The sequence below is a fragment of the Cannabis sativa genome, chromosome 8 (genome assembly GCF_029168945.1).
Source record: "Cannabis sativa cultivar Pink pepper isolate KNU-18-1 chromosome 8, ASM2916894v1, whole genome shotgun sequence".
NCBI lineage: Eukaryota > Viridiplantae > Streptophyta > Magnoliopsida > Rosales > Cannabaceae > Cannabis > Cannabis sativa.
In genome coordinates, this window is record NC_083608.1 from 2,702,075 (window position 1) to 2,728,366 (window position 26,292).

At 34.1% G+C, this 26,292-nt stretch overlaps 1 protein-coding gene across 1 annotated transcript in view; it reads right to left on the reverse strand.

The window, feature by feature from the left end:
* LOC133030097 (uncharacterized) overlaps positions 1-23,847 on the reverse strand; it is a 65,115-nt gene extending 41,268 nt beyond the window's left edge. The window contains exons 1-4 of the mRNA XM_061102312.1: positions 22,760-23,847; positions 22,407-22,625; positions 21,904-22,322; positions 21,704-21,715 (exon numbers count right to left, since the gene is read on the reverse strand). Coding sequence (XP_060958295.1) covers positions 21,704-21,715; positions 21,904-22,322; positions 22,407-22,625; positions 22,760-23,847 — 1,738 coding nt within the window. The remainder of the gene's footprint in view (positions 1-21,703; positions 21,716-21,903; positions 22,323-22,406; positions 22,626-22,759) is intronic.
* Positions 23,848-26,292: the final 2,445 nt, after the last annotated feature.

Below are 26,292 nucleotides of genomic sequence, written 5' to 3' on the forward strand. Positions count from 1 at the left end.
GCATAACTTGCCTCTTCTCCCGAAACGTTTAATCCCCTTCATCGGAGATACCCGTAAAAACACATGGTCCCCTACTTAGAACTCAACATCTCTGCGTTTCGGATCTGCGTAACTCTTCTGTCTGCTCTGTGAGGCAAGCATTCTAGCTTTTATCTTCTCTATTGCCTCATTGGTCCGCTGCACTGACTCTGGACCTAGGTATTTCCTCTCCCCTGTCTCATCCCAATGGATGGGAGATCTACACTTCCTACCGTATAACAGTTCGTAGGGAGCCATCCCTATCGTACTCTGATAACTGTTGTTGTAAGAAAATTCTATCAACGGTAGATACTTATTCCATGAGCCTTCAAAGTCCATAACACAGGCTCTCAACATGTCCTCCAATATTGTCCTTTCGGAATGACCATCTGTCTGAGGATGGAATGCTGTACTAAATTTCAGCCTTGTACCCATTGCCCGTTGCAAACTTTGCCAAAATTTGGAGGTGAACTTCGGATCCCTGTCCGAAACTATTGACTTCGGTACCCCGTGAAGTCTTACTATCTCTCTGACATACAACTCTGCCAACTGATCCACTGTAAATGTTGTTCTAACCGGCAGAAAATGAGCAGATTTCGTAAATCGATCCACCACTACCCAGATGGAATCAAATAAACCCGTGGTCCTAGGTAACCCGACCACAAAATCCATCGTGATATCTTCCCATTTCCATTCTGGTAGGGTTAGAGGCTGCAACAACCCTGCTGGTCTCTGATGTTCAGCCTTAATCTGCTGACAGGTGAGGCATCTCGATACGAATTCTACCAAATTCTTCTTCATACCGCTACACCAGAAGTACGGTTTCAAATCTTGGTACATCTTAGTGGTGCCGGGATGCAGAGAATACGGGGTAGAATGAGCCTCCTCAAAGATCTCATTCCTAAGTTCCACACTATTCGGAACACAAACCCTGGCTTTATACAAAAGCATCCCACCGTCGACACCGAAAAGTCCTTGGCTTGACCGGCCAACACCTCATCTCGGATCTTCACTAACTCGCGGATCCGTCATCCGAGCAACTTTTATTCTTTCCAACAGATCAGATTGCAGCGTTAAGTTGTGAAGCTGGCCTACCACAAACTCAATGCTGGATCTAACCATATCCTCTGCTAGCTGAGGTGAGATCTGAACCATACTAGCCACTTGCCCGGGACCCTTTCTGCTCAGGGCATCGGCCACTACATTGGCTTTTCCGGGGTGGTAGAGGATCTCACAATCGTAATCTTTCATTAATTCCAACCAACGCCTCTGTCTCATATTCAAATCCTTCTGAGTAAAGAAATACTTGAGACTTTTATGGTCGGTATAGATCTCAAACTTTTCCCCGTAAAGATAATGCCGCCAAATCTTCAATGCAAAAACCACCGCGGCCAACTCTAGGTCATGAGTCGGGTATCGCTGTTCATAATCCTTTAACTGACGGGAGGCATAAGCGATAACCCGATCGGCTTGCATCAATACACACCCCAAACCCTGTTTGGATGCGTCACAATAAACTACGAACTTCTCCTTGTCTGAAGGCAAAGCTAGCACTGGAGCGGTAATCAACCTCTGTTTTAGCTCCTGAAAACTAGCTTCGCACTTGTCTGACCAAATAAATCGCTGATTCTTCTTTGTAAATTCGGTTAGGGCATTGAAATTTTAGAGAACCCTTTGACGAACCTACGGTAGTACCCAGCTAAACCTAAGAAGCTTCTGATCTCTGTCACTGTCTTCGGTCTCGGCCAATCCCTGACGGATTCGATCTTCCCGGGATGCACCTTGATCCCATCTTTGCTCACAATGTGCCCTAGGAAGGACACTTGAGATAGCCAGAACTCACATTTCTTGAACTTGGCATAAAGCTTATGTTCTCGAAGCCGTTGCAGTACCATTTGAAGATGTAACTCATGCTCCTCTTCTGATTGAGAGTACACGAGGATGTCGTCGATAAACACAATCACACAGATATCGAGGAAATCCTTGAATACTCTATTCATCAAGTCCATGAATGCTGCAGGAGCATTGGTTAGTCCGAATGACATAACCAGAAATTCGTAATGTCCATACCTAGTGCGGAAAGCCATCTTCGGAATGTTCTCCTCTCGGATTCTCAACATGATGATAACCCGAACAGAGATCAATCTTAGAAAAGACCGTCTTCCCCTGAAGCTGATCGAACAAATCATCGATCCTAGGTAATGGATATTTATTCTTCACCGTCAGCTTGTTCAATTCCCTGTAGTCGATGCACATCCTCATAGATCCATCCTTCTTCTTGACAAATAAAACCAGGGCTCCCCAGGGTGACACACTGGGCCGAATGAACCCTATGTCAAGCAACCCTTGGAGCTGAATCTTTAATTCCTTAAGTTCAGCTGGAGCCATTCTATACGGGGCTTTGGAAACCGGTTCCACCCCTGGTGCCAAGTCTATCACGAAGTCAATCTCCCGCTGAGGTGGTAACCCTGGAAGTTCTTCGGGAAAAACATCCAAAAATTCTCGAACCACCTTGATGTCCTCTGGCCGAATGGTATCCGTCCGAGTGGTGTCCACCACCACGGCCAGAAACCCTAAACAACTGCCGTGCAACAATTCTCTAGCTGACATAGACGAGATCACCGGGATCCGGGATCCCTGAACTGAACCAACAAACACAAATGGTTCTTCACTTTCCGGTTGGAAGATCACCATCTTCCTTTTACAATCAATGGTCGCCGAATATTTTGATAGGAAATCCATTCCTAAAATAATATCGAACTCTACTAAACTCATCTCTATCAGATCAGCACTTAACTCCCTACCATCTATCCTGATCGGCATAGACCTAATCCATCTGTTGGAGATAACCAACTCTCATTCAGGTAAAAGGGTTCCAAACCTTGATTCATATCTATCATACGGTCTTTCCAATTTTCTAAAGACTCTGGCTGCCATATAAGACATCCTTGACCTAAACACTCAACCGGAGGATGCCTCTTACTAATGAGACACTCCAGTAGGAATAACGGGTCTCAACACTACCCTGACGACCGTCTTGATTCCGGTTCCCTCGGAACCTCTTGTTCTGCCTCGAGCCACCGGATGCAGTGGATGATTTCCTCCTCCAGTCCATGGCCGAACCACTACCTCCCCTGCTGAAACCTGACGCAGGAGGGGTAGGAGCCCCGCCACATACTGGAGTCCTAATTGATTCCACATACATCTAACTGCGTCCTCAGCTTGCACTGCTTTCTCCACTATCACAGCATAGGTGGTCTTGTCGTCGGTAGTAACCATAAGGTCATACATGATCTTCACATTAAGTCCATCAAGATATTTTTCTTTCTTACTGAAATCGGTTGGCACAAATCCCGAGGCTAACCTCGCCAACCTGTCACACTGAGTAGTATACTCGGTGACGCTCATATTCTCACGCTGGGTCAGGTGAGCGAACTCTTTTCTCTTGGCGCTTCTGACCGCCTCATTGTAATACTTGGCGTTGAAGAGTTCCTGAAACGTTTCCCAGGTCATGGTGGTGACGTCGTGAAGCTGAGACACCATGTCCCACCAGACCAAAGCGTCTTCTTGAAACTGGAAAGTGGCACTCACCACTCTGTCGTTCCCGGTGACACCCATAAAGTTTAGGATTTTGGTGATCATCGTTAGCTACTAATCGGCCTTCATCACATCTGGACCTCCCAAAAAGACCGGAGGTGCTTGCTTCCGGAACCGTTCCTACAAAGGTTCCATTCACTTTGCCGCTACCACTACCTCGGCCTGAGCAGCAGGGGCGGGTGCCACTGGAACTTCTGGCACCGGCACTGCAGGAGCAACCTGCTGCCTCAATCTCTGAATCTCATTATCTTGTTCCTCTATTCTGGCTTGCATTTCAGCAAACCTAACTTCCCAATTCTAGGCTTCCTGATTGACTTGGGCAGCCTGCGGCGAGTTAACATCACCCCGACCGCGAGCCCTGCCCTTGGGACCTCTACCTCGGCCCATAACACTTGAGGGGAACTGAGCTCCTCGACCTTGATCTGTCCCGACTGAGATGCCCTAACTCCTAATATTTCGTCTGGCGTCCATCTAGTCTGAACCGCCTCGAAATCCCGAGTTGGCACTTCAGGTCACGATCATCGAGAGCTTACTAATGCCGCTTAATTTGGAAATTAAAAACGAAACATGCGCCTACTCTACTATCAGGCTACTAACATGCTTCTCAACAGGCTTTTCTTTTTCATAAATAAATAAATAAACTACTAAAGCAATAAAGGCTTACTGAACCGTGAAACAAGCTAACTACTGATGATGATTGTACATGTCGTGACGATCTTCGGAAGACAACCTGGCGGCTCTGATACCAAATTGTAACACCCTAACTAACATAGGCGTATTACGTGATTTTTAAACATACTGTGCAGCTCGTTGCTAATCAACGAGGTTTATGGAAAAACGTGATTAATTAAAATTTTTGCTTTTTAATTAAACTTATAAAATAATATTACAAAAGACTCGGGATCCCGATTATAAAATCATTTACAAAAAGATTTAACTTTTTAACTGATACACAAAATAAATGTCGCCTAGCGACCAGTTACAAAATCAGCCTCGCTGTCCCGATGATCGTACGCTCCAGGCCTAACCGCCCCGACATGTACAATCTTCACAAGCTCGCTCACGGTCCATCAGCTTTAGCCTTGCCTTTACCTACACATAAACGTAGAACTGTGAGTCAACAGACTCAGTAAGAAAAGCATAATAATACTCATACATAAATCCCGGTCATGATCAGACGCCCATACCCCTGATCATAACCCTAACTGCCGTGTGCAACACGATACTGAGTCCCGCTACTGCCGTGTCCAACACGGTGCGAGCCACTTCTTTGCCATGTCCAACATGGTGCCGAGTTACGAACGTTCATAGGGACGGTACTATTGACACGTAACGGTCGATCGGTCGAGCCGGTCATACTCGGCCGCGGTCATACTCCGGCTGTCTCGACGTGTTACTATATCCTCCTCGATCGGTCGAGCCGGTCATACTCCGGACATTGGGTCATACTCCGGCTTTGTATCGACGGGATACGTCAATAGTACGGAACCACCAACCAAATGTCAGCCTGATCGGTCGAATCGGTCATACTCCGGATGTTGGTCATACTCCAGCCTGTACCGACGTGACAGGGTTGGATGGTTCGAAGCCAACATACATAACTAATGTAATCTAACAGGCTTCCTACATGCTCGCTAAACATGTAATCTACATATGCATACTGTTATACTAATCTTACCTGGATTCCGAATTCAGGTGTGTGCCGGTCAACCTGACTGGAACTTTAGCTGAGCGGCGGATTACAGGCTCCTAAACCATAAAAATCACAACATTATAAGTGACACGCTAAATCACTTACCGGGGACTAAAACTAGGAACTAAAAGTTTCCCTATCGATAAAAAGCATGGCAATACCCCCTAAAACATAAAAACGAGGAAAACTAGGGTCCCTGAATTTTCCCCAACCGGTAGACCGGTTGCCCAACCGGAATTCCGGTTCTGGGAAAATTCGAACCCCATCCGAATTCCGGATGCACAACCGAATTAGGTTCCTCGCGACAAACTCAAATTTTCATATCTTGCTCAAATCAACCCCAAATCACATGAAACCTTCCAGACCTGTTCTAAACCTCCCCTAGAACATTTCTAAGGCATCAAAACCACCCAGATTGCACATAATCAAAATTCACCATTAGAGCTCAAGCTTTGAGTTCTAAACTCAAACTTGAGCAAACCTAGCTAGCATGCAATCAAATCCATCTAAACTTACTTAAACATGGTTAGAATAACCTCTGAAAACAATAACAAACCTCAACAACATCACAGCAACAGATTCAAGACATTTCTCTTTGAAAATCATATTTTTGCATAGAAAAATCATAACTTTAAACAAGATAGCAAGCATGCATTAAAACCTAGATAATCCATTCATTTTAAACCTAATTAAGCTTCTGAAAACAACAAATAATCACAGCAACTATCAGCCATACAAAACTAACATGCAACCTACCATTTTCATCTTAAAAACTTCAAGAACATTAAGAAAGGATGAAGAAGACTTACTAGTAACTAGAGATCACAAAATCTATTCAAAATGAGCTTGAATCACCAAGGAAAATTCCACTTCCTTGCTGCTCAAAGAGGGCCGAAAAAGGAGAGAGAGCTTCAGAGAGTTTTTGAAAATTTTCTCTTTTTTAAACTTTGTATTTTTTGTAAAATGAAGGGAATGAAATAAAAGCCACATATAACATTTCATTTCAGCCAATATTTAATAAAATAAGCATTTATTTTTCAATAATAAAATCACTAAAAGACAAAATACCAATGGGCAAAAAGACCATTTTACCCCTCCATACTAAAATCACATAAACATACTAAAGGGGTATTTTTGGGAAATTCTAAATTCCCGGTCATTCCTGACATTCCCAATGTCTAAAACGCGTCCCAAACTACTAACATACTAAGTTGTGATTTCTACTGAGCCAAACACCGAGTTCCAAAATACCGGGCACCGGAAATGCAAAATATGAAACTACTGAATGACATAGCAATGCATTTCTGAATTCAATAAATAACAGTATAATAAATTATTTAAATAGCTATAAATAATTTCATAATTAATCAAGATTAACTGCTAATTTCCAAATTAACTAAGCGGGCTTTACACTTCTGGAAAGATATCAGTAGGATCTTAACAACCAACATGGAGGAGTTCCTTGAGCAAGCTGATGGCTTCATAAAGTTGGTAGAAGCTGTCTGGCAAACCCAGACAAGAGGGTAGGATAATGACAAACAAACATAGGGCCTCATAGCGCCCCAAACAGTGTTTATCATGCCAACAAGCACAAACGATCTCTACAATTCTCAAACAACAAGAATACGTGAGGCAAGCACAACAACAATGGCAGTAAGCAACATAATTGCAAAAGAGGGAAATTCATAAATTCTTTTATGCCATGAAGTTCAAGGAAGAAGGAGGAGAAATGAGTATGCTTCACTCTTCTATCAAAACTCCCAAGGCACAGCATGTCTATACATATTAGTAGGGCGAGTCAGCAACATGCAGTAGGTTGTGTTGGGATTTTATGCCCTAAATAAAACTCATTTCAATATAATTTTATTTGTTATCAATAGAAGATTAGACATCATTTATATTTACATGTAGCTTTTATGTTTATGGTTTAATGTGTACAGTTTTTGTTAAGTCCGGAACATATAGTTATTCACAATTACAGTGATGTCAACACAGTGAAAGGTAATTGTGATTATATACTTCAAAAGATAATGTCCCATGATTCATCAGTGCACTAGATTTACACTAATGTGATAGTCATCGATAAAGCTTACTTACGCCTTGGATAAGTGTTATGTTCTTTCCAGGACATTGGCAAAGTATGCTAGTATCGGATGTATGGAGTATACATTGGACTAGGACCGATATTGATCTTGGTAAAGATATTATAATCTTATCGTTGTATATTTCTAAGTTAATATCACTGGTTGATCTTAGATCAAAAGATCTTAATCCTAACATGGTTAGGTTCGATCTCAAGAGTGTTATTTGTGATCTTTAAGTTATTAGTCAAAGCCTACCATTTGGTTTGGGTCACACGTACAACTTGGGAACATGATAGTATAATTGAGTAGGCGCGCTAAACATATATATTGAATCTATAGCTTCTATCTGGACATAAAAGTGAAACGATGATTTCCTTCGAGCTTGGCTTAATAGAGATAAATGAAAGAGCTCTTATTTTAGTGATTATATTAGTTTACTGAAATATAATTTATAGGAAGCTAAGTGTTTTAAGGATAAAATACATTGAGGGGTGAAACGGTAAATTTGTCCCTACTCGGTGTAAATAATATATAGAGGATCTTTGATGATTGGGATTAGAACGATGATTAAATTTTCATAGCGTATCTATAACGTGGAACATATAGAGTTTTCTATATAATTGAGAGTACAATTCCAAATCTATAGTGGTGCAATGAGGAATTAATAAGTTAGGGAATTTACTTGGTAAATTCTAGATCTGCTTATTAGAAGCTCGGTTATATAGGTCCATGGTCCCCATACTAGTTGAGACAATACTGCTTGTAAGAATTATTAATTGATTTTAATTAATCAAATATAATTCTAAAATTAGACTATGTCTCATTGTTGAATTTTCACTAAGATATGGCTTGGTTGTGAAGAAATAAAATTTTAAGGTTTATTTTTTTGAATTAAGAAACTTTATCAAGTCTAATTAATAAATAATATAAATGATAATTTTATTTGATAATTAAATTTAATTATTAAATAAATAGTTTCGACATTTATAGGACTGAAAGTGCACAAAGTGGTATTTGTGAAAAATTGATAAATGATTGAGAAAAGTGGCAAAAATCTAACTAGTGATGGACCTACATAGGGCCCGGCCACTAGGTCTTATTTTTGCTCTTATTTTTTCATTTTTTATTCCAAAAAAAAAAAGAAGAAAAAGGTCTCACTATCCAACTAATGCTTCTACAACTCTAAACCTAGTTTTTCATTCTATGAAACAACTAGAGTTTTGAGACTTCTTCTTCTTCTTTCTCTCTACTAATTTCAAAATTCTTCGTGTTCTTCACCATCAAAATTTGGGCTTTAGATATAGAGTACATGCCCGCGGATAGCAAGTTGGTACTCAATCATAGTGTGTAAGAGTATGAAGAATCCAATAAACTGAAGGAGAATCGAACTCAAAACTTGGTGATACTCTGCTACAGAAAGTATACAAGGGTTAGAGATCTGAGTGGAAGGAGTCATTTAATTTCGCTGCAACAAATGTAAAGTTTCTTGAACTTTATATGTGTTTAAATTACATTGTCTTAGAAATTCATATTTAGGATTTTACATAACATACATGGTAGTAAATCTAGATTTTAGTAAAATAATCCCTAACAACTGGCCTCAGAGCCATGGTAATGATTTACTTTCATGAAATATGGGTTTAAAAGGACGTTTTTGTTGATTTAGATGTGTTCATGTTAGTTTATGTACATATTTGATGATTGTATGAAAATCTCAATTTACGATGCTAAATAATAAATTTAGGCATTTACAGAACTTAATTTGGATTTTTTATGAATTAGTTATGATTTTTTAAAGTTTGAATAAAAATATCTCAAAGGGATGCACACGCACACGTAGATGGGGAGGCTCACTCGGACATGAGGCCTTCCAACAAGGCCATGTCCGAATATTTCCCCTCCTGACCGAGGCTTTCCCCCCCAAGCAGGCTGCTAGCAGCCTTTCCCTCGCCCACCCGCAGCCTCATGTGCGCGCGGGGAGTATGCATTGCATACTCGCCTGTGCAATCTTGTTTTTGTGATTTCTTTTGATTCAAAAATTATTTTTCATTGAAATAAAATTCAAATTTTGGTAGACTTTTGTGTAGAATAAAAATTTTCAAATAGAAATCTAATTATCAGAATAAAATTATTTTTTCTTAATTTCTTAATTAATTAAAATTAGTTTTAGATATTAGTAGCCTTTAAATTTGAAAATTTGATTTCTCCACACCCTAGCCTTATCGTTAATTTTAAAATTTTGATTATTTTTTATTATTTTATTTATTTTTATTATAAGATCAAATATTATTTTATTATTAAAATTTGAAATGATCTTATTGTGATATTAAAATATTAATAAAATTTAGAAATAATCTAGTTAAAGTTTGAAATTTGTTAACCATATTATTATTTTTGAAATATATTTTATTAAATTAAATTATAAGATTAGAAAAGTATTAGTTTTGAAATTTTATTTTATAAGATTTTTATTTTAATTAAAATTTTATTTTTGTCAAAATAACATGAAATTTTCAAACATAGGATATTTTTTTATTTAATTATTAAATAAAATTGATATTATCCTTACCATCATATATCTTATTTTTCAAATCGTTTATTTTTGTTATATTTGATTTATTAAATTATAAGATTAGAAATATCTAAATTTTTAAATTAAGATATTATATTATATGACCTTATTAGCTATTTAATTAATTCAAATTATTTAAATATACTAAAAATTTGAAAATTAGTTAGAAATTCTAACAACCTAAATTTCAAATTCTAGTTAAGATATATTTTAAATATTTTATTTTAAAAAAGAAATATCTTAACCTACTATCTAGTTATTGTTGGAATTTATTTTACCAGGATCTTAGATCTACTCACAAGTATGTTGTTTAACACCCTAAGTATGAACTTTCTAAAACGATGAAATAAACACATATAAAGTTTAGGAAACCTTACAGTGGGTGCAGCGGAATAATATGACTCCTTCCGTTCAGATATCTAGCCCTTGATTCCTTTCTGTAGCAGAGCATTATCAATATCTGAACCTGGATCTCTTTCTCTAAATCTTTGATGCTGAAACCTCCTTCTTGCTGAAAGTCTTTCTTTACGATCTTCCTCACTATGATTGAGGTATCACTTGCTGTGTGTGGGCACTACTCTTACACTAAGAATTTCGAAATCTCAATAAGGAAGAGAGAGAGAGTGGGTTCGGCCAAAGATAGCGAGAGAGAAGGCTCAGTTTTTTCTAAATGAAAAAGTAGAAAATTTAAGTATGTATTTCCTGAAGCCTTCACTATCTATTTATAGCATTCCACTAGGGTTAGGTTTGAATTATTTGGCATTAAAATAATGAAAATATCAGTTTAAATTTCCTACAAAAGTGGCTGGCCCTATACAAGAGGATTTGGGCCTCACTTTTTGCAATTTTGCAGTCTTATCTTTTCTGCATCTGATTTTCTCAAAAACGCCAATTTTCTAATTCAACCATTTAAATGCCAATTCTAACTATTTAATAACTATAAATAATTATTAAATAATATTGTCATTTATCATATTTATTAATTGAACAATACAAAGTATCATAATTAACAAACATGTCCCTATAAACTCTTTCTTTACAATTTCGCCCTTACTTAGTGAAAATTTCACAAATACACATAATCTAATTTGAGAATTATAATTGATTAATCAAAACCAATTACATGAGTCTTACAAGCAATATTATCTCAACTAGTGCGGGGACCATGGGTCTATATAACCGAGCTTCCAATAAGTAGATCAAGAATTTAGCACTAAAATTCACTAACTTATTAATTCTTCGTTGAATCCACGCATAGAACTTAGAATTGCACTCTCAGTATAATAGAATTCTCTATATGTTCCACCATATAGATGCATCATTAGTTATCCATTGTTATAATCCTAATGTGATAAATGATCCTCTATATGAATGATCTACACTGTAAAGGGATTAGATTACCGTTACACCCTACTATGTATTTTATCCTTAAAACACTTGACCCCGTATAAATGATATTTCAGCTTATGTGAAATGAGTACTCCACCATTTATGTTCGTTTCGTCAAGCTCGAAGGAGATCATCCTTTGCTTACTATTCGCCAGATAGAAGCTATAGATTCCATGTTTATGCTAGCGCTCCCACTCAATTGCACTACCGTGTTCCCAAAATGTACGTATCACCCTGACCTAAAAGTAGGCTTAACTAACAAATCAAAGAACACGTATAGCCTTTCAAGATTGAGCCTAATCATAACAGGATTAAGATCATTTGATCTAGGATCAACTAGGCGATATTGACTTGAATAGATATTACGGTAAGTTTAATAAATCTAAGTCAAAGTTCAATATCGGTCCCTTCCGATGCATACTCCATGCATCCAACCTGAGCTTTACTTTAACCAATGCTCTGGAAAGAACATAGTATTTCTCCAAATACAAGTAAACTCTTGTTGTAGATTATCATATCAGTAAAACCCTGTGTCTGATAAATCTAGGAAACTTTATTCACATAGTCATGTTTACTTTCCAATGTGTTGACGGCACAATAAACAGGCTCAAGTATGTGAAAAGGGTTTCAGATGAATTTATGCATTATGTACATATAATCATGAAATAAATCATGTGAACCATGCAACATTAAATGTTATTTCTGATCTATATTAATAAGTAAATTTGATTATATTGAAATGAGTTTTATTTAGGGCATAAAACCCAACAAACTCCCACTTGCACTAATATAAAACAAAAAGTGTGTTTCAAATAATCTCAACACCTCGATATATAAATCAAGTGTAGTAGTAGTAAACTCCTCGTAATAGGATCTGAAAGGTTGAATTAAACACATCCTTTTCTCCACCATTACTCTTCCTTAATCACAAAATCATTGATAATGTGAAATTCCTCTCTATATGTCTACTCTCTTGGGATACTGGATTCTATACCATTGGCAACTACTTTTGGTTAATCAGGAAATTAACACTAGTAGTTTAGGCAAGTTGGAATGGTGCCAAAAATGTATAGAACTTTCCTTAGACTGAATAAGTACCTTTCCGGCAACTTTAAAATTCTGTCCCTTTCTGGTAGACCTAGAGACTTCAGATAGGTTTTTACACTTCTCCAAAATCACTATTCCACCCCCAGAGTAACCACCATCTTATCAGAAAGATTTTCTAGCACAAAGGAAAATTTCAAAATCTGATGTGGTGTAGTCTAAGAGTTTTAAACACACTCTTATAGACTAACATATAGTTCCTCTTCTTAATCTTAGGATTTACTTGATTGTCTTCCAATGTTCTTCTTTTGGATTAATCTGATACCTACTCATTACTCCCACTCAATAGCAGGTGTCTGGTCTAAGGCATACAAAAGCATATCTAAGACCTCTCACTCTTGATTTAAGAAATTCTTTCATGGCTTTATCTTTTTTGGAATAGTTGAAACTTTTCCTTAGATAAATAAAATCTATGTTTAACAAGTTGTGAAGCTTCTATAGATTGCCATTAGAAAGAAAATGCTTTAGCGTCTCACTAAAGTAAGTTGCTTGCATTAGAGTAAGTAATTACCAGGTATACCACAAGCCATAGGTTTAGATAAACTCAAACCTATAATACTAGGAACAGGAAGTTTTGTTAAGTCCATTGAATAGACTTATAAACGAAAATTTCCTTTTTATGTCCTTGTAATAGAAAACTTTAGGTTATTCCATGTGAATGGATTAAACCATAGTTCTTTTGGATTTTCTTCTTAGTTTCTTATCTTGACAATCCATTACTTGTTTAAACTCACAATGGATTTTAAATCACTAGTGTCTCCCAAGTCATAGAAGGTGAGTTCCTAGAAACTCTCCCACTACGACAAGGTACCGTGAATTATGTCTAAGAAAACTAAATGGTATTGATCTCTTCGGTTGTGACAAGACAACAGAGGCAGTGGGATCATCATATGCCAAATAAGATGATTGAACACTTTTGGAATAAAGAAATAAATATCTCCTTTATTTTCAGACTTAGTCATTCTTTTAGAAAAGTAGTATTTGTTTGAACAAACACTTTCTTATCTATTGACTATGGGATGGTCCACCCCTAATCACTTAGAATAGCTAACAAACCATGGTTAACAGTTCTAGCTTTTCTTAAGATTTTGATTAGGTCATCCATGAATCTAGGAATGATTTACATTAAGTATACAACCATTACATCATTCTGAAATTGTATTACCATAGAAGGATTTAGGCAACCACTAGTAACTAATCATCAACATGCAACTCGAAATTTCTGGGGAGGTAAGTTTGGATATAATTCAAAAATCAATTTAATGATCTTTGAACTGCATATCTACTAACTATTTCTCCACCCCTATCAGTTCGCAAGATCTTTAACCACTTACCTTAATGGTTTTAACCATTGCTTGAAATTTATGAAATTTTTAAACATTTCAAATTTCTTGCTAAAAGGTATAATCTAGAGTTATCGTTTGAAGAATACAACGAAAAACTCATATCCACCCCTGAATGTACATCCATCTGCGAATGAGATGAACTACTTTCAGTGGATATAGGCATATTAACTCTTTGCAGAGATTGATCTTGTCAAATCCACTATGAACAAGATACAAATGCCATAGATTAAAAAAAATGTGGTAGTGTCTTTTGATGACTTAGGTTTATAAAAGAATTCTTAGAATAGTGCAAGTGGATCCTGGTCACAAAATACCTAACTCATATTCCATACAGTTTGAATCCATTAATAAAAGATGGATATTAAACACTTGAGAAAGTGTAACTGTATTGTATCTGGAATTAGAAATAAAAGAAATTTCTGCTTGGAATCTAAAATTAAAGCCAAAGACTTAAATTTATACCAAATATAATGAGTAATTCTATCTTGGACCACCACTACTAATTTAACTCTAAGTTTGATTTGCCCATACAATTGGAGATTTCTAAGATTGAGGATTTATATCAATTGGGAATAGAATTTCGGGATTATAATCATATGCGTCATTTAATTTCTTAAGAGAAAATATAGAATGACATGAAATGATTTATAGACCATTCTTCCAATGATAAGTTTTGAAGCTAATTCGAAATGAATAAGCTAAGAGGAATTAGGATAATTTCGTTTATAAATAAGAATCCAACGATGCTTCGATTAGCGAAAGAGAAAGTAATCTTATTTATGTAATCTTCTTGTTTCATATTGTAAAAATACTAGTCTTAGGTGTCATCAATTGATGAACAACTAGATGTCGCATATACAATATTTATCTTTCGAGATCTAACACTATTATGTATGTCTAATGGTGAAAATCCACTAGGGATTTATCTCATTAGATAAACAAACATGTTAGACCAACAATGAAGATTCGAAATTAAACTACAACTTAATAACAGAAAATAACATGGTTCAATATAAATTCATACACAATTCAGAAATTATAAACATATAGCAAGTAGGAATGACTAGTGAAAATACTAAAACATACAATCTTAAATAATTTCCAAGGTTTTCAACAAACTGATACAGTGTCTCGGTAGGCGAGAATCAAAGTATCATTTATTGAATAGAGTTGTCAGCTCATGTTATATAGAAACCATTCTAGCAACCTTTTATTCGATCAAAATAAGAATCCAACGTTGTCCCGGTAGGCGAGAGTCAAGGTTATTCTCATTTTATGAGCTTCCACCATTGTTTCATGTTTTATGAGTTTATCTCTAAGTAGTCACCGTAGGGGAGAGTCTAAATAGAGACGAAAACTCACAAAACACTTATCAAATGAAATCTTACGGTGTTAAATGCGTTCAACGAATAACCATCCATAGGGGGACGAAGTCTAGCGTCTCGAGGTTATATTGAAAACATTTAACTTTTGTAAGACCAACAATGGAGATCGAATATCTTAATAATAATCAAGCTCATTATTTAAAGTGAGTTGTATTTTCTTTGATTCTCTTTATTTAATTTATTTATTTTAAATATATATTTATTTAAAATTTCCAATTTAGAATGAAAAATTCTAAATATAAATTTTAATTTAATATTTATAAATTTTACTTAGATGGATATGAAAATAACATGAATTATTTCCATCTTAGCAATATTTTCCTATAAATATTTAAAAAAAATATTCAATTTAAGTTGTTACAAAATTAATATAAATTAATTTACAACTCAAATTTAATTTTCTATAAATATAGATTGCATTTCAAAAAATTAAATTATTTAAGAATACAATTTTCGAAAATGCATGTTAAAATAAAAAATTAATCCTTGTAAAATTATTCTAATTTAATGTTGGCCCAAAATTAATTAATAAAGTTAATTTACAACAAAAAATATAATTTTCCTATTTAATTAAATATATAAGAAAAATTTCAAATATTTAAGTATGATGATGAAAATCAACTTAAATATTAATTTTCTATTTAATTAAATACACTAGAAAAATACTTCAAGCAAAAATATCATCTGTCTAGATTTTCCTTTGACTAATTAATTCAATTTCTAATAATATACTTTCATTCAATTTATTTTAAATTAATCAATAAATGAAAAAAATCATTGATTTAAGTTGATCCAAGAATTAATTAAAATAAATCATTAATTTACAACTTAATCTATTTTTCAAATAAAATTTGAAATTCGAGCATTTAAGAAATGCAATTTCGAAATTTGATTAATAAAATAAAGAAAATATATATTTTGAAAATTATTTAAATTTAGTTGAAAATATAAATTTCAACTAAAAATAATTTTCTATTTAATTAAATGTCATGAAAAAAAATATTTAAGTATGATGATAAAAATCAACTTAGATATTTAATTTTCAGATTAATTAAATGTATAAATTCAAGAAATAAATAATTAAGTGTAGAGAAGGCTTAATTATTAATCTCTAGTTTAATACTAGGAAAAATATACTTAAAATAAATTGTACCAAAATTAATTATATAAATAATTAATTTCACAACGTATAATATTTTCCTATTTAATATTAGAAATAATAAGTAGTCTAGAAATAATTATCTAGAAAATATCTTATTTGACTAAGTATCTTTTCCACAAAAATTTGAAAAATATCTAATTTAAGTTGTATTAGAAAAAATCTAGAACTTAAATATTTTCAAATTTAAATATAATTAAATATCAAAAATTAAGTTGTAACCACTTAATTTGAAAATATTCCATTTTAAGTTAATATTCGAAAAGATATTAACTCAGAAAAAAAATATCTAAAATATTCTATTTTAAGTTAATATTCGAAAAGATATTAACTTAAAAAATATCTAAAGAATCTTAATAAGCAATGCCTAAAATTCCTCAACTTAATTTTGAAATTTGAAATTCAAAAGATATTGAGATTTAAGTTGGTTAGTTGTAGATAACTAAATATCAACTTAAATAGGAATATTTAATGAAAAATTTAAATTAAGCTTCAGAAAGAATCTAGATGGTTATAATTCTATATTTAATTAAATACAAGAAAATACATATAGTGTAGCTTAGAATAAAAAATTCTTTAAACTATAATTTTCTTAAATTAATTTCAAAATAAATGAAATTAATTATGTTGCTAATCAATTTTATTAGGTTAAACTAGTTTAATTAACCTAGTACAGCTATTCAAATCAGGCAAATGGGCCTTCACAATTGGGGTGGTTCGTGTGAGGGGGTGCTGGGTTCAGTATGTCGTACCCACTATTATGGCTCCCAACTCTCACACAAGCCCCAAAAGAGAGGAATTTAACATTAAAATGAACAACTGTTATTAATTGACTAAGCCCAAAAACTAAATGGGCCTAAATAAAATCTATCAATGACTATGACATTTTATTTAACAACATCAACCTATATGCATCTATAATGAAATTAAACACATAGGCTCACACAGGCACACTTTGGATGGGTCCTATCATGTTGCTAGGTCATACACAGATGAAAGAAGATTATAAATAAACCTGTTACAAATTATTAACTTGACCAAGGGAGCCATGAGTTAAAATCAGATCATTGGATCTGTCAACAAGTTAACCATGGCTATTTGCAATCAAGAAATAATAGGTTTTGAAAACTTACACATAAGCTAAAACACATACTCCTGCAACAAGGTTAGATGGATAGTTGGATGTAGGATTTATTTAATTTTAAATTAAATAATTAATTTCGAAAATAATTAATTAAATAAAAAAAATAATTTTCGAAAATTTTAAAAAAAATATTTGAAAGATTTGAAATTTTAAAAAAAATTAAATTTAAAATTAAACCTATAATTTTGAAAAATTAGGTTTCAACCAACCTAAATATCATTTCAAAATTTGCTAACTACTTTTAAAATTTAAATGTTATTTTATAAATAAAAATTAAATAAAAAATTAAAAAAGATAAATGAATATCTTTTTCAGATTTTAAATGTAATTTAAATAAATAAAATAACAAAATTTAAAAGTTAGCAAAATATCTTACATCTTTTTAAAATTGCATGATTATAGTTATCTTATTTTAAATTTAAATAAGGTCAAATTATTTTAAAAAAAAATTAATTTAAAATATTTAAAATCTGACCTTGAATTTAAAAATAAGATAAGATATAATCAAATTTTAAAATAAGATAGATTATTAAGCAAATAAGATAGATACTAACTATTTTTAAATTCAAATTACACAAATATCTTGAATTAAATTTAAAAAATATTAAATTAATTCATAAGGATAATTAGAATTGAATTAGGAATAGTAATAGTATAAATATAGAACTACACAAAAAATCGGAAGTTAATTCCATGAAAAAGCATGAAAAATTGAAGAAAAACGAAAAAATTGTGAGCTGTACGGACAGTTTTCGCGATCGCTGGAAAATTTCAGCACAACTCCGATTTTTTCGAATCTTCAAAAAATCATAACTAATTCAAATTAAATCGAAATTGAGTTCTGTAAAAAAGTAACTTGCTTAATTTTTTCCATACTATCCAATAAAATAATTCCAGAAACAGATATTCAATTATTTTTAACGAAAATTTACAAACACCAATCAATCATCAAATAACACTCAATACAATATGATACCATCCAAAAACAAACAAACAATCATTTTAAAGTCCAAATTTCTTGCAAGTAAATCAATTACCATGGCTCTGAGGCCAGTTGTTGGAATTTATTTTACCAGGATCTTAGATCTACTCACAAGTATGTTGTTTAACACCCTAAATATGAACTTTCTAAAACGATGAAATAAACACATATAAAGTTTAGGAAACCTTACATTGGGTGCAGCGGAATAATATGACTCCTTCCGTTCAGATATCTAGCCCTTGATTCCTTTCTGTAGCAGAGCATTATCAATATCTGAACCTGGATCTCTTTCTCTGAATCTTTGATGCTGAAACCTCCTTCTTGCTGAAAGTCTTTCTTCACGATCTTCCTCACTATGATTGAGGTATCACTTGCTGTGTGTGGGCACTACTCTTACACTAAGAATTTCGAAATCTCAATGAGGAAGAGAGAGAGAGTGGGTTCGGCCAAAGATAGCGAGAGAGAATGCTCAGTTTTTTCTAAATGAAAAAGTAGAAAATTTAAGTGTGTATTTCCTGAAGCCTTCACTATCTATTTATAGCATTCCACTAGGGTTAGGTTTGAATTATTTGGCATTAAAATAATGAAAATATCAGTTTAAATTTCCTACAAAAGTGGCTGGCCCTATACAAGTGGATTTTGGCCTCACATTTTGCAATTTTGCAGTTTTATCTTTTCTGCATCTGATTTTCTCAAAAACGTCAATTTTCTAATTCAACCATTTATATGCCAATTCTAACTATGTAATAACTATAAATAATTATTAAATAATATTGTCATTTATCATATTTATTAATTGAACCATACAAAGTATCATAATTAACAAATATGCCCCTATAAACTCTTTCTTTACAATTTCGCCCTTACTTAGTGAAAATTTTACAAATAGACATAGTCTAATTTGAGAATTATAATTGATTAATCAAAACCAATTACATGAGTCTTACAAGCAATATTATCTCAACTAGTGCGGGGACCATGGGTCTATATAACCGAGCTTCCAATAAGTAGATCAAGAATTTAGCACTAAAATTCACTAACTTATTAATTCTTCGTTGAATCCACGCATAGAACTTAGAATTGCACTCTCAGTATAATAGAATTCTCTATATGTTCCACCATATAGATGCATCATTAGTTATCCATTGTTATAATCCTAATGTGATCAATGATCCTCTATATGAATGATCTACACTGTAAAGGGATTAGATTACCGTTACACCCTACTATGTATTTTATCCTTAAAACACTTGACCCCGTATAAATGATATTTCAGCTTATGTGAAATGAGTACTCCACCATTTATGTTCATTTGGTCAAGCTCGAAGGAGATCATCCTTTGCTTACTATTCGCCAGATAGAAGCTATCGATTCCATGTTTATGCTAGCGCTCCCACTCAATTGCACTACCGTGTTCCCAAAATGTACGTATCACCCTGACCTAAAAGTAGGCTTAACTAACAAATCAAAGAACACGTATAGCCTTTCAAGATTGAGCCTAATCATAACAGGATTAAGATCATTTGATCTACGATCAACTAGGAGATATTGACTTGAATAGATATTACAGTAAGTTTAATAAATCTAAGTCAAAGTTCAATATCGGTCCCTTCCGATGCATAGTCCATGCATCCAACCTGGGCTTTACTTTAACCAATGCTCTGGAAAGAACATAGCACTTCTCCCAATGCAAGTAAACTCTGTTGTAGATTATCATATCAGTAAAACCCTGTGTTTGATAAATCTAGGAAACTTTATTAACATAGTCTTGTTTACTTTCCAATGTGTTGACGGCACAATAAATAGGATCAAGTATGTGAAAAGGGTTTCAGATGAATTTATACATTATGTACATATAATCATGAAATAAATCATGTGAACCATGCAACATTAAATGTTATTTCTGATCTATATTAATAAGTAAATTTGATTATATTGAAATGAGTTTTATTTAGGGCATAATACCCAACAGTTATCTATGACATGTTTGTTATGTTTGTTTATTTATTTAATTGTTTATTCAATTTTGTTTACAAACCTATTATTTATTTGATCTAAATTGCTATGATTACCTTGTTGACAGATCCAATGATCTGATTTTAATCATAGTCCAATTGTCAATAGATCTTATAAATAATTTGTAACAAGTAAATTTTGCAATTTTTTTCATCTGTGTAAACCTAAAAATATGATAGGGCCCATCCAAATTATTTGACCTATATGAGCCTATATGTTTGCTTTTGGGCTTAGATGCACATAGGAAGCCCATTTAAGTTTACTTAATTAAATGGAGTAGGTTGCTAATATAAAATATCACATAAGATAGTTTTATTTAGGCCAAATTAGTATTGGGCTTATTCAATGAATAAAAATTATTCATTTAATGGTTAAATTCCTTTCCTTTGGGCCTTGTGTGAGAGTTAGGGGGCCATTAGTAGTGGGTACGACCTACTGAACCGAGCCCTCCCTCACATGAACCACCCCAATTGTGATGGCACATTTGCCTTATTTAAATAATTTTATTAGGTTAATTATGTTAGTCTTACTTAATTAAAATTGAATTAGCAACATAATTAGTTTTAAGATATATGAAATTTATTTTTCATTAGATTATTTTAAAATTAATTTTAAAAAAATGCTTAGTTTAATGAGATATATTCTAGATAGTTATTTCCAGTAACTAATTATATTATTTAATATTTAATTAACTAGAAAAATATATTTTAGTTGAAAATTGATTTATTAATTAATTTTAGATCAACTTATATTAGAATATTTTTCATAGATATTAAATTAAAATTAATAATTAAGTTAATTTTATTCTAGATACTTAATTATTTGTTTCTTGTAATTTTTCTTTTTGATCAAGAAGGAACAATCATCATTAATCATAAACAAATACCATCCATACAAACCAAAGCTAGGTAGCAAACCCGCTTTACATAAAAATTCTGTCTATGCATCTCTTTTCATGAGGTTTTAGGCTTCTTTTTTTAGCTATTTGTAATCTATAGTAGACTATTTTCTTAATTTCCTGTGTAATCTTTGTTGTTGTACTCGAGTAATTATTGAAGAGCCACTTGTTTCTATTGCTCCAAATGTTGTAAATCATGGCAGCCATTATCGAGATATGAATCCGATGTTTTTTTATCTCTACTGTTCTACAGCACCCACTGCTACCAACACTGGCAACCAGTCGGCCATCTCCTAATTCCCAGCCAAACACTCACCTGCTCCACCACCTGTTGTGAAAAACAGTAGTCAAAAAATAGATGGGAATTACTCTTAGCTGCTGCATCACACACTCGGCAGTTAGTGCTGTCAAGAGTGGTCTAAAATTGCATAAAATTGTCTTGAGTTAGAAGCTGAGAGTTGACAGCTTGCCAAGAAATGAATCTTTCCTTCGGCATGTTTAGGGAGCTCCAAATACATTTGTTGAACTCAAACTGAGTTTGAGGTAAGCAACTGTTAAACAACAGTGAAGTTTTAAACCTGTTCCCACCAGACCCTGCCTTCTCAATTGCTCCCCGAGTGAACTTGTCCCTTAGATGACATAATTTCTTCCAATACCAACTAGTATCATTCTTAAGTTCATAGTTCAACAAAGACTTGTTCTTGAGATAAATATTATTGATCCATTTCACCCAAAGGATGTCCCTTTTAGATGAGATGGCCCAAATATATTTAGCAGGAATGGCTTGATTCCATTTGACTCCATCTTTAAAGCCTAAGCCTCCATAAGCTTTAGGGAGGCAAACTTTTTCCCAAGAAGCCACATGGAGTTTGCTTCTATTCCCATTCCAGCCCCATAAGAAATCTCTACAAAGTTTTTCAACCTCATTTGTAACACTATGAGGTAATATAAAAATACTCATCCAATAGTTTCTAAGCCCAAGTAAAATAGAGTGAATAAGTTAAGCCCTACCCGCAAACGAGAGATGCCTAGTAGCCCAAGTATGGAGTCTTTCCTTAATTTTCTTGATTATCACGCCACAATCTTCAACTTTCCATTTTGTTGGTCTTAGAGGGACCCCAAGATACTTAAGAGTATAAGTTCCTTCTTGAAGAGCCAATTCAGTCATCATTGCCTGTTTGTCTTCCTCTTTCACCCTCCAAAGTAGAGATTGGATTTGTTGGTGTTCATTACAAGGCCTGATGTTGCACTAAATTCATCCAAAACCTCTTTTATCTCCCGAATAGAGCTTAAGTTTCCTTTACAGAATTAAATCAAGTCATCCGCAAAGCATAGATTTATTATCTTAAGATTCTTGCATAAAGGATGTTACCTGATCTTGGATTGATTGGCTCCTCGAAGAAATCTCCTGGTCAAGTACTCCATTATCATGACAAATAAGAGAGGAGACAAAGGATCATCCTGTCGTAAACCCTTCTTGCCTTTGAAGCTCCCTTGAACTGTATCGTTCATCAAGATCGAATAAGAGGTAGCTTTCAAACATGTCATAATCAATGAGAAAAATATGGTCGGCAGTTTAAAGTCATTCAGAAGCGCTTCCAAGAACTTCCAACTAACTGTGTCATACGCTTTACTAATGTCTACATTGAGAGTGCATCTTGGAGATATGTTTTTCCTTTTATAATTCTTCAAAAGATCTTGAAGAATCATGACATTATGAGCAATCGATCTCCCTTGCACAAACGCTTCTTGATTCTGATTAATCAACACCAAAAGCACTTGAGAGAGCCTGGAATACAACAATTTAGATATGCATTTATACACAGTTGAGAAGCAAGCTATAGGTTTGAAATCCACAGCCTTTGTAGGGTTTTCTATCTTAGGAATGATCGTTATCATAGTTGCATGAAATTCTCGAGGCATTGAACCTGTTAAGAAAAATTTCTCCACGACTTTGGTGAATACAGTTCCAAGTTTAGGCCACATCGTCTTGAAAAAACCAGCTCCATACCCATCTCGCCCATGGGATTTAGAATCTGGAATACTGAAGAAAGACTTCTTTATTTCCTTGCTTGTGAAGGGTTTTATCAAACTCAGTTGATGCTCCATATTGAGTCTGCTCCCTAGATTCATATAGTCAGATCTCAGGTTTTGAGTAGGGTTTGAGCTAGTTCCCATGTAGCCTTGGAAGTGCACTAGAAAGTGCCATACCACTTCTTTAAAGTTATATATGATCTCTCCTTGATCATTTGTATAAGTAACTATGATATTCTCCATCCTTATTTTTTTTAGAAAAGCATGGAAGTAAGCATTGTTCTCATCTCCTTTGCACAACCAAGTTACCTTGCTCCTTTGTCTCAAGAAACTGTGATACATCTTCTCTTGAGCATTAAAGTTCATGGCAGCCTCTTTCTCAGCTTGGTGGTAAGACAGATCATGAGTGTGCTCTTGAGATTGCATTTTGGTTTCCAAATAATGGTCCTTGGCTTCTTGATCTTCTTCCCAACACCCTTATTCTCTCTCTACTAAACCTCTTAATGGTGTGTTTCAATAGCATGAGCTTTAAGTATAAAGTTATCATTCCCTCTCTTTTTATTGGTCTATTCCAGTCTTCAAGGACCACATCTTTAAATTCTAGATGCTCAACCTAGAAATTATAGTACCTAAAAGGTTTGAACCCTATTTTCTCATTGGTGTCCATTGACACAACACACAAACAGTGATCAAAAACAGTTTCCCAACTATATTGAGCTTTAGCAAAAGGAAAACTATCCTTCCAATCTTCATTCACAAAAGTGTGATCAATCTTTCAGTAGATTCTTTGCAACGCCCTAATCTATAGGGAGGCCACGTGTGTGATTTTATAAACTAGTTTAATACTAATAGATTCATTAATTATTAAAAACCGTGATAATATTAAAAAAGGGCATTATAACGGCATAAAAAATGTGTTTCGGGGATCCCTGTTATAAATTTTTTTACAAAGAACTATATACGATGATGCCTCAAAAACATAAAATCAAAATACACAATTGATACAGCCCAAAAAAACTCCTGGCAACCCGGCACGCAGGTCGGTTAGATCAATAAGTACATTGCTAGAGAAGACTGCCATCTCATGGTTGATTTAGCTTTTATTTGCCTTTACCTGGACCACGTATCACCTGTGAGTACAAAGGACTCAACAAGAAAATTAATAATAATAATCATATAGTTTATTATTCTAATATTATCATTCATGCACAATAAGAATCAAACCATCACACATTGTTCATAAGATGAAATCCAAATCACTACTGGCATCTTCCATGAATAAACACAGTATACAGATATTTGGTAATACAAAACAATTATACGAATAATGGAATTCATATTCATTCAATCATATAAATAATATATTTGTACCTCATCAAGCAACTATCTTCATAACATCACGTTGCCTAATCAAGCAAGTTGATGCTTTAATCTGATAATCTTGTAGTGCATCGCCTAATCAAACAAGCCTGTGCCATAGCATGGCACCCATATATCGCATAACTACATAACCTAATCAGGTGAGCCTGTGCCAAAAACTTGCACCCATATAACATATAATTGCATCACCTAATTAGGTGAGCCCGTGCCACAATCTGACACCAATATATCGCATCGTCTAATTAGACGAGCTCGTACCTACGCCCAGTACTTATGATATGTCGTTGACGCCCGTACATACACCCAGTACGTCCCCAGGAAAATCGCATCACCTAATCAGGTGAGCCCGTACCTACACCCGGTACTCATCATACATCACTGACGCCCGTACTTACGCCCAGTACGTTGCTAGGAAAATCGCATCACCTAATCAGGTGAGCCTGTATCTACACTCGGTACTCATCATATATCACTGACACCCGTACTTACGTCAAGTACGTCGCCAGGATAATCGCATCACCTAATTAGGTGAGCCCATGTATCACCTGCATAATATTATCACATTATCATTACTCAACCAATTAGTCTTTTCATTATATAACAATATTAACTATATCTCAATATTAATCAATCCATCACAATACTAATTGTATTACATACAACGTACTATACAATACAATATACTTTCTCAATTTTAATCTAGGTTCATAGATTTGGGTCAACCCAAGTGGAGAACTATCACCGATGATCTCGGCCCTATGTCACAACAACGATAAAACAATAAGTGTTTATCCCAAAACACTACTTAATATTCAGATAAGAAAATCTAGGGTTTTCTACCAAACTCTGTGGTATAAATACAGTAAAATAAAACTTATTATTGTCTCTAAAACATACACCATACTATAGAGGTCGTTGCAAGCTTTGAAACGGTATATAGAATGTCCAAAATAGACACCCCGAGTCAAAAGTTATGACAAAAATACGATTTGTAATCTCTTAGGAATTTCTAAAAACTATAAAACGCGAAAATCCCACTTTCCGCACTCACCAAAACACTACCAAAACTTATCCAAATCACTCCAAACTTCACAGGGCGTATATATACTACAAATATTACCATCCTTATGTAACAGAAATAAAAATTGAGCCCTTAAATGAAAAATGCCATTAACATTCGGACTAAGCTTTAAAAAGTTCCACACTCGAATTCTAACTCAAAATCACCCCAAATTCAACAAGAAAATATCGAAACTAGTCCCATGCCTACCCGATAAAATTCTATAAGGTCAGAACCTTCTTAACTATTCTATTCACAAAACCCTATACGAAACCAATTATTTTTAAGCTCAAAACAAAATTAAACCATACCTTAAGCTTTCTCTCTTCAAGGATTTGCTATCCTGCTATTATCGGAGCTTAGATCGCTAAGTTTCTGATTGAAAATCGAAGAAAATGGATATATGGGGAGAAATTTTTGACGAAGGAGGG